At 34.1% G+C, this 10806-nt stretch overlaps 1 protein-coding gene across 1 annotated transcript in view; it reads left to right on the top strand.

Moving 5' to 3' along the window:
• TMEM38B (transmembrane protein 38B) overlaps window positions 1–10544 on the top strand; it is a gene marked incomplete at both ends in the record, with an annotated part of 32709 nt that extends 22165 nt beyond the window's left edge. Inside the window, one exon of the mRNA XM_084239047.1 lies at window positions 10329–10544. Coding sequence (XP_084095173.1) covers window positions 10329–10544 — 216 coding nt within the window. The remainder of the gene's footprint in view (window positions 1–10328) is intronic.
• Between the last annotated feature and the right edge of the window lie 262 nt (window positions 10545–10806).

Consider the following 10806-nt stretch of genomic DNA (forward strand, 5'->3'; position numbering starts at 1 on the left):
AAGAGAGAGAGGTGTGGTATGTCACAGGTTTTAGAAGTAGACAGTTTTAAGTTTAAATCCTAGCTTTGCTGTCTAATTATTGAATAGTCAGGTCACTTGCTGTCTGAATCCTGTGTCATTGTCATTGTAATTGGAGATGATGCATGCTGTTCTATCACTATGTCTTGACACATTGGTTTTACTTGCAACTGTATCCTGAGACTAATTCTGGTCGTTATTCTTTTTATTAGATATTGTTCCTTATTTACAAGTAAAACAATAGGTTCAAAAATAAGATTATTATATAAGTGTAGAGAAATTTTACAGCTAACTCTATCCCAACCTAGATACTTGTGATTAAAAACTTAACTATGAGATTCTTAAAAGGAAAACAGCACATATTATATAAATTTAGATCATAGAAAGGACCAAGTCACTACTGGGATCATTTATTTCTGCTTCAGTAGTCTCTGCAATAGGGGTCATCTGTGGCTATAATTCAAGTACTTCAAATATTCAAGGCATAGTCTGAGTCTTTTCACCTATGTCTTCCTCTACTAACCCTAACAGATTATGAGCTATATATATATATTATATATATATTATATATATAGATATATAGGTAATATATATTTATATTTTGAGCTATATATATAGGTAATAACATTATAGAGATATATTTTTATACAACATACAATTGATACATTACACATACAATTTAATATTTTTAATATATTTACAATGTTATGTGACTGTCATCACAATGTTAGAACATTTTCTGATGTTCCTCATATCCATCAATAGTCACTTTATATTCTTCTAAATCACCCCAGCTATAGTCAACCGCCGATCTATTTTCTGTTGCTATAAATTTGCCTGTTTTGACAATAGGAGAATGCCTTCTCCTATTTTGTGTGTTGTCATTTCACTTTCTTGATAGTGTCTTTGGGAGCATAAAATTTTCAACTTTTGATAAAGTCCAATTTACGTGTTTTATCCTTTATTGTAAATGCTTTTGGTGTCATTTCTAAGAAACCATTGCCAAATCAAGGTAAAAAAGATTAACCTCTGTTTTCTTTGAAGAGTTATAGTTCTAACTCTTACTTAGCTCTATGATCTATTAATAATTTGAGTTAATTTTTGTATGTGGTATGAGGAAGGGTCTAACTTTATTCTTGTATATGTGGATATCTAGTTGTTCCACTATTTTTTATTGAAAAGGCTATTCTTTCCCTCACTATGAATTGAGTTGGCATCTTTTCCATAAAAGTTACTGTAAATGTAAGGGCTTATTTCTAGATTCACACTTATTCTATTCATCTTATACCTACCTTTATGTTAGTATCAGAGTGTTAATTACTATAGCTTTGTAGTTTATTTTGATATCGAGAGAAATGTGAGTCCTCCAAGTTTGTTCTTCTTTTTTAGGATTATTTGATCATTCTGGGTTATTGAATGCCCATTTTGAATTTTAGCTTTAATTTGACAATTCCTGCAAAAAGGCCAGCTTGCACTTTCATAGGAATTGCCTTGTATCTACCAATCAGGGTGGTATTGTATCTTAACAATGTTAATTCTTCCAATCTGTCAATACAGATGTCTTTAGAATTTAAAAGAAATTCATTTTTAGGTTGTACATTGCACATGTGTTCTATAATCTATTTCCAATTGTTTTATGATTGTCATGAGGTGTTTCGGGTTTTTTTTCATATGAATATGGAATTTCTACATTATGTGTTGAAAAGGCTGTTCTTTCCTTCATTGATTTACCTTGACACTGTTGCTGAAAATTGATTACCCTTACATATATGGGTCTATTTCTGGTCTATATTCTGTTTCATTGATTTATATGTGTATGTTTAGCCAACTCCAAGCTATATGATAACTGTATACCAACAGTAAGTCTTGAAATGAAAGTAATAAGTTCTTCAGTTTTGTTCTTTATCAAGATTTCTTTGGCTTTCATATAAATATTAGGATTAGGGTATCACTTTCTACCAAAAAATGACTTTTGGGGCTGTGATTGAGACTGTATTGTATTTGTAAATCCGTTTGGGAGAAAAAATATTTCAAAAATACTGAGCCTACCAATCTATGAAATATGATATCTCTTTCCATTTACTTAGGTCTTAAATTTTTCAGAGTAATATTTTATGATTGTCCTTATTTTACCTATATTTTGTTAAATTTATTATTTTTTTAAAGATTTATTTTATTTATGCCTATAAGAGGCATGTAGACCAGAGGTGTGTGTGGAGGGGGTGAGAGGGTTCACCAGAGATAAGAGTGGGGAGCAGAACAGGCAGATCTACTGAAACACACTGCTGAGGGGAACAGCTGACTAGACAGCAGAGGTCTGCTGTGCCATGTGGGTCAGCTCCCTGGCTGGGGATAGAACTCATGCTTCAGTGGCTGGCGATAGTTTGATAGTGCTCAGACTTAACCCCTCTCACCACCAAGGAGGCCCCTTAAATTTAAATTTGTTCTGACCTATTCATGGTTTTGGATATTTTATAAAGAATAATTTAAAAAATTAAAATTTGGTTTTTACATTTTATATAGCTTTATGTTTGATTTTGTGTATTATTCTTATGTTCTGTATTACTAAATTTATCTATTGGTTCTGTAATTTTTGTGTAGATTTTTTAGCTTTGTCTCCATACATGACCTTATTGTCTATAATAAAAAGTTTTGTTTTTTTACTTTTTAATCTGGATGTTGTATATTTTTTTCCTTGCCTTATTATTCTGACTATAACCTCCAGTAAAATAGTTAATAGAAATGCTAAGAGTGAATGTCTTTGTCTTGTTCCTGACCTTAGTGGAAAAAGATTTACCCTTTTACTGTTAAGTATAATGTTAGTAATAAGTGTCTTATAGATGCTGTTTATTAGGTTGAGGACATTCCTTTCTATTCTATAAGTACTTTATCTGCGTTGGTTGAGATGATCATGTATTTTTTGTCGCATATTCTGTTACTATGGTAGAGTACATGGAATGATTTTTAAAAAATATTGTATTACCTTTTTATTTCTTTGGTAAGATCCACTTAGTCATATGTATCCTTTTTGTATACTGCTGGATTCAGTTTGCTAATATTTTTCAAGGTTTTTTCCCCAATGTGTTCATGAAGGGGTCTAGTTTCTTTGAAATGAGTTGTTTGCAAGTCCTTTGTCTGATTTTTTTAAAAAAGATTTATTTTATTTATACAAGAACTGGAGTACAGGCCAGATGTGCGGGAGGGTGAGAGGATTCACCAGAGACAGAGCGGGGAACAGAACAGGCACAATGACCGAAATACACTGCTGAGGGGAGCAGCGGGCGAGACAGGAGATGTCTGCCATGCCACGTGGGTTGCTCCGTGGCCAGCTGGGATCAAACCTGCGCTGCAGAGGCTGCGGACAGCTTCACAGTGCTGCGCTCAACCGCCTGCACCACCAGTGAGGCCCTTTTATGCTGACTTTTGTATCAGCATAACATTGAGCTCATTAAATAAATTGAGAAATGTCCAATTTTCTACTTTCTGCAAGAGTTTATGTAGGTTTTATGTTATTTCTTAGTTGTTTCATGTAGGACTATTCAGGTTTTCTTTTGTAGTGTGTTCATTTTGGTAAGTTGTATTTTTCAAGGAATTTGCCATTTCACTTGTTTTCAGTTTTGTTGACATTTAATTGTTCATAATAGTTCTTTGTTACCCTTTTAATGTCTGTAGAATTTGTTGTAGTGTCTCCCTCCATTTTAATTCTTCATGTCATTTATGTATTTTCTATCTTTTAAAGTCAGTCTAACTAGTTAGATTCATCAGCTTCATTGATTTGTTTAAAAGACCCATCCATTGGTTTGATTTTTTTTCCTGTTTTTTTAATTTCACTAATTTTAGGTTTGTATTATGTCTTTCCTTGCACTTACTGATTTATTTATAAAGAAAAGATTGATAAATTTGACTCCATAACATTTTTTTTAAGTTGCATGGCAAAACCACCATGGACAAAGTGAAAATACAACTGTCCAGCTATAATAAAATATTTGTGATATATCACAGATGACTTGTCATCCTAGTATATATAACAGTCTTTTAAATATTAAGAGATAAAGCATCAGCCGGATGAAAAGGTTAAAAGAAAGCAAATTTTATTTACAGATGTTCTCTAGATAATGCATCTTTTCAAAATTTTCTCATCTGTTTTTGCTAACAATAGCAACTTATGCAACTCCATAAAAGAACTTGTTGGCATTTTTATTGAGATAGTCGTGACAAACAGTAATAAGAACAGCCTTGAGATTCTCTAATATTTAGGAAAGGGAGGTTTAGAATCAGAAAGTGATTGATGAACTAAGAGGATAAGCAGGAGATGGTTTTAATAAGGATGGACTGGTCAGTTCTGCTGAATGCTGTGGAGAGGTGTAATTCAGATAGTATATTATGGTATACATGAATGAAGAACATGAATATATGAATGAAGTGTTAGTAGGCCCTTTGTGGGATGCAAATAGACTTACGAACTTTGAATAAGACTCTATCCTGAAGATGTTACTGTCAAAAATAATATGAGACATGTACACTTTACTTTTAAATTTTATGAGGAAGGGGACTAAGGTTGTTTTATTCATCATTGTATCACTAGCTTTCTATCCAGTACATATACTAGATTTTTTTTTAAAGATTTATTTATTTATTCATACAAGAGCTGGGGTATAGGCCAGAGATGTGGGGGGTGAGAGGATTCACCAGAGACAGAGTGGGGAACAGAACAGGCAGATTGTCCGAAGTACGCTGCTGATCAGCAGGCGAGTCAGGAGAGGTCTGCTGCACCATGTGGGTTGCTCCCTGGCCGGCCGGGGATTGAACTCATGCTGCAGAGGCTATGGACAGCTTCATAGGTGTGTCTTTCCCCTTGTACCACTAGGGAGGCCCATGTACTAGATTTTTAGTATACATTTGTTGACTGACTAAATGACCAGATCTCTCCTTTTAGGTCTCTCTGTAGTCTTTCATTGTTATCATCTAAGGCTATACTATCAAAAATGAACAATTCATTTTCTCAACTTTTTGAAAAGGGCATTTATAAAAGTGGAAATCTTAAGTTTTTAATATACTTGATAGTGATTTGAGTTGATAATTATTCATGTTTGAGTGAATGACATCACCAATGAAGAAAGCATAGAGTGACCCAAAAAAAGCCACATGCCATCAGGTATTTATTATAGGGCAAGGTGTCTTGCTTTGGAGGACATCAAGGAAGGCTTAATGGAATAAACACTTGAGTTAAACTGCAAAGGATTGGATTTGGGAAGGTTAGGACAGGAAGAAGTATGTTCTGGGAGGAGAGAGAAATTTTTTATGCAAATTTTGATTCTACAGATATCTTTAATAGTCTTTGAATTATTTATGTGAGGTAGAAGTTATTCATTGTATTCTCAACATTAGACATGATAGAGGATATAAAAGTACATAAGTACTCTTTATATCCTTAAAGAACTTGCATTGTATATCATATTTTTCTGGCATTTTTGAAATGGTGTGAATGTGGCAGAGTTACTTTCTTTACGTGAATGGATTTCTATTTTAGGATGTTTTGTATATCACGTTATCTTTAGGGTTTCTTTTATTCCCTGTCTTTTTTAATAAGAAAGAGGCCATGAAGTCAAATGCTATTTAGTTTAGGTAATATGCTTTTTCTTTTAATAATTTGTTAAATAAGGAGACAATTTTTATTTATCAGAGAATAGGGTTTATTCATTTGCCACCATTATATTTGTGTCACTTTATTGAATCAAAGCCTGATAAGAGTGTGAATTCACAGAAGTCTGTCCTTAAACCCCATAAGTCTATCTCAGCAGTAATTTCTGAAGCCAACAATACTTCTTAGATGAGTGATGAGTCTACTAGGAGTGAAGATTCTATTAAAACATTCAACTTTGAAAAATATTGTAGTTCATGTTCTCAGAAAAATTCTTTAGTTTCTGATACTTTCACTTTTGGATTTTATAAAATTACATTATTATTTTCCCAATAATAGACAATTGTTTTTATGTAAATTCTCTTATCTTTTATGACAATTCATGAAGCAAAGCACTTATCAAGATAATTAAACTATTATGTCTCATTGTAACCATTCTAATGGTTAATATAATTTAATATAAGGAAGTTCTTAGATTTTACCCAATAATGGTATACACTTAAACATTAACATTATATTTAGACTCTTCTTGCACTGTTTTCTCTCCAGATGACCACATTCATATTCATGCCTGTATCTTCTACTTGTATGGTAATGACTTTCAAGTCTATATCCCTTTCATAACATTTCTGGACAAACCTCCATTAGTGCACTTACTATTTACGGTTCTGTAATTTCTGATTTTCTTGCCTGTTTCTGTAAGGTCTGTAAAGTCCTTGAAGCAGGTATTGCATTCAGTATTTTTCTGGCAGCCAAGTATAATGCACACGTAGATTATTTTAATCCTATTGATGCTTGGTTTTAGGTTTTGTGAGTACTGTTCTATTTCAGATTTGTTTTTCTAGAATTTCATCCTTTTGGTATCTCAGTTTAAGCCTAACATATATCCCTGGGCAGTTTCGCCTTCACTGGCCTTGAACTCTTAACCTGTCTGCCAGTGCTGAACAGCTGGCTTCTGAACTGTTGGCTTAGCTGTAGGACTATTGAACTATTGCTATATGCTAGGTTTTTGAAATCTCTTTGTTTGTACAGTTTGTACTCATCTAAGAAAGATCATGAAAAAGAAGAACATTTGAATCCCAAACTTAGTAGAAGGAAGGAAATCACAGATTAAAGTGGGGTCTCCCCGGTGGCGCAGTGGTTGAGCGCTGGGTTGCGAAGCTGCCCGCAGCCTCTGCAGTGCCGGTTTGATCCCTGGCTGCTCCCCAGCCACCGGAGGAGGGTCCCGCATGGCGCACAGACCTCTCCTGCCGCCCGCTGCTCCCCTAAGCAGTGTACTTCGGTCCTTCTGCCTGCTCTGCTCCCTGCTCTGGCTCTGGTGAATTCTCTCACCCTCTCGCTCTTCTGACTGTACCCAGTGCTTGTATAAATAAATAAATAAATCAATAAATCAATCTTTAAAAAAAAAGTAAATGACAGAAAAGATCTCTTTAAAAAAACAGATTAAAGTGGAAATAAGTAAAACAGAGACTAAAAGCACAATAGAAAGGTTTAATGAAATCTAAGAGTTGGGTTTTTTAATCAAGCTTTTTTTGATATGTCATTCACAAAATATATAAATTTGGGAGTACAACATGTCACCTCAATATGTACACATGCTTCACTTTCCCTCCTCCAAAGCTTCAGTGTCAGTACACTGTCATCTTACCCCTTCTAAGCTCTCCTTCCTCCTCTCTTTCCTGCTGGTACTCACCATAGTTTTCAGAGTCTATGAGCTATTTTTGTTGTGTTTTGCCGGTTTGTTTTTTTTTGGTTAATTATATTCCACAAGTGAGAGAAACCATCCAGTAATTATCTTTCACTTTATATTCACTTTTATTTCACTTAGCATAACCACCTTTTTTTTATTTGACTTTTTTTTTTTAAATTTTATAGAGGCATGTTTATTAATTTATTTGTTTGTTTGTTTTGTTTATACAAGCACTGGGTACAGTCAGAAGCGCGGGAGGGTGAGAGAATTCACCAGAGCCAGAGCAGGGAGCAGAGCAGGCAGAAGGACCGAAGTACACTGCTGAGGGGAACAGCGGGCGGCAGGAGAGGTCTGTGCGCCATGCGGGACCCTCCTCCGGTGGCTGGGGAGTAGCCGGGGACCAAACCGGCGTCGCAGAGGCTGCGGGCAGCTTCGCAACCCAGCACTCAACCGCTGCGCCACCGGGGAGGCCCAGCATAACCACCTTAAGGTCTATCCATATTGTCCCCAAAGTCACTATTTCATCTTTTTTAATAGCTGAGTAGTATTCCATGGAATGAGTGTGTGTGTGTGTGTGTGTGTGTGTGTGTAGACACTTAAACATATACATATATACCACAATTTTTCTTATCTAATCGTTGGTCAGTGGGCATTTAGGTGGAATTCCATGTCTTGTCTATGGTGAATAATGCAGCTGTAAACTTAGGGGTGCTATGAACATATTAGTGTCTTCATATTCTTTGGATAAATACCTAGTGTGGTGTTGCTGAATCATACAATATTTCCATTTTTGGTTTTTAAAGAAATCTTCGTACTGTTTTCCATAGAGTTTGTACTAACTTAATTACCACCAACAATGAGTGAGTGTTTCTTTTTTCCCACACTCTTAGCAACAAATGTCGTTTGCAGGATTTTTGATGTAGGTCATTTTAAGAACAAATTCTTTTAAGAGATAAACATATTTGATAAATCCTTACTTAGACTCACCATGAAAAGAAGTGAGAGTATTCAGATAAATGAATCATATATGAAAGTGAAGACATTACAACTGATACAATAGAAATCAAATAATCAATAGAGACTGTCATGAACAATTATATGCTAACAAATAGGACAAACCATAATATAAGAAATAGATAAATTCCTAAAAACATACAGCCTACCAAGTCTGAATCATGGAGAAATAGAAGATTGGAACAGTGTGATTACTATTAAGGAGATTGAATCAGTAATCAAAAACCTTCCAACAAACAAATGCCCAGAACCAGATGACTTCACTGGTGTATCCTACCAGATATTCAAAGAATTAATACCAACCTTTCTTAAACTCTTCCAGAAAATAGAAGAATTCTTCCAAACTCCTTGTACAAGGCCATTACTTCCCTGATAATAAAATCAGATATGGGAGCTCAGAGACCAGGAAAAAGACTAATCAATACAACGTAAAAATCAAAATCAACAAGCAACTATAAGCCAGAGATACACTACTGGTGGGGGCGGGGGAAGGAAGGACTAGAGTCAAAATAAGGGGGGGGGGTGCAATTGTGTGGGGAATATAACCAAAATGAAAATGCATACATTGTGCAAAGATGAAAAAAGATGTAAGAATTATATAAAATATTTAAGCAAAAAAAAAATAGTTACTTTTCATCTGCAAAAAAAAAAATAAATAATAAAATAAAATAAAATCAGATACCACAAGACACCACAAGAAAATAAAATTACAGGCCAGTGTTTCTGGTGTACATAGAAGCAGAAATTCACCATAAAATATTAGCAAAACAAATTCAATAATACATTAAAAATAAAAGAGCACACACCATGATCAAGTAAAATTTATTCCAGAGATTGAAGGGTGATTCAGTATCAACACATCAGTGTCATCCACTACATTAACAAAATGAAGGTTAAAAATCATATGATAATCTGATTGAATGCCAAAAAAATTGACAGAATTCAACATCCATTTGTTAAAAACTCATCAAAGTGGGCATAGAGGGAATTGACCTTAACATAAAAGCTGAAAACAAGAATAACCAGTGTTTGCGAGGATATGGAGGAAAGGGAACCTTGGTGCATTGTTGTTTAGGAATGTAAGTTGTTGCAGCTGCAATGGAAAATAATGTGGAGGTTCTTCAGAAAGTTAAAAATAGAACTTTATGATCAAGCAATTCTACTTCAAGATATTTAGCTGAAGAAAATGTAAACACTAACTCAAAAAGATATACACAACTCCATGTTCATTGCAACTTTTATTTACAATGACCAACATGCAGAACTATATTTATAATAACTAACAAAGGTATTCATTGATTGATGAATGGATAAAGAAAATGTGGTGCACACAAGTGTGCACACACATATGTACACACAATGAATACTGTTTAGCCATAAAAGAAATAAATTTTGCCATTTGAAGCAACGTGGATTGATCTTGAGGGCAATATACTAAGTGAAATAAATCAGACAAGGAAAGAAATATTCTATGGGGAGCTTAAAACAGACCAGAAAATCTAGCCAGATACAGAGAACAGACTGGTAATTGCCAGAGATGGTTGTGGGTAGGTGAATTGGTAAAAGGGGTCAAAAGGTACAAGCTTCCAGTTATAAAATAAGTCATGGAGAAGAAATGTGCAGTTAGTGACTGCATATTTGCTGGTTGCTAAGGAATAGATCCAAAAAATTCTCATCACAGGAAAAAATCATTTTTTGACTCTATATGGTGACAGATGTTAACTAGACTTATTGTAGTGATCATTTTGCAGTATACACAAGTGCTGAATCATTCTCTTATACATTTGTAACTAATGTAATATTAAATGTCAATTATGTCAATAAAAATTAAATGTCAATTATGTCAATAAAAAATTAAATGTCAATTATGTCAATAAAAATGCATTTTGAATCTTTTTTATTTCTTAGTTTTGAGAAACAGAAAACAACTATATTTAAATTCAAAACTGAACTTTTTTCCCCCAGATATCCATGATGATTACAGAGAGTTCTACTACATTTTTTGCTCCTATTGAGGATGCTTTGAGTCGGATGCTCTTTGGCAGGCAGCAACACTTTACATCACCTGAAAAGAAAAGTGAAACCAAATCATCTTTCAATGGTACTGGTTCATCGACTTCAAAAGCTGCAGCCGATGCTTCAGATAAGGTTAAGAAGAAACATACGAAGAAGACTGAGTAAATTTATTTGATGAACTCTAGATGGCAAATTTTTCTCTTATCTACCTGTCAGATTGTGATAATTATTTCTGTGTAAATGATGTGAAATAAAGATTATCTATAAGGAATGGAGGTGACAAAAAAGAAAGAACTTCTTTCTGTTTCAGGGAGACTATCCCTTCTGGATTGTAATTCTTGAGTGTTAGGAGGTATCATGTGAAATTGTTTCTTTAACTTATATATAAAAGATTCTACTGTGATTATTTTTATAGTTTTATATTGAC

This window comes from Talpa europaea, assembly GCF_964194135.1.
Source record: "Talpa europaea genome assembly, chromosome: 7".
NCBI lineage: Eukaryota > Metazoa > Chordata > Mammalia > Eulipotyphla > Talpidae > Talpa > Talpa europaea.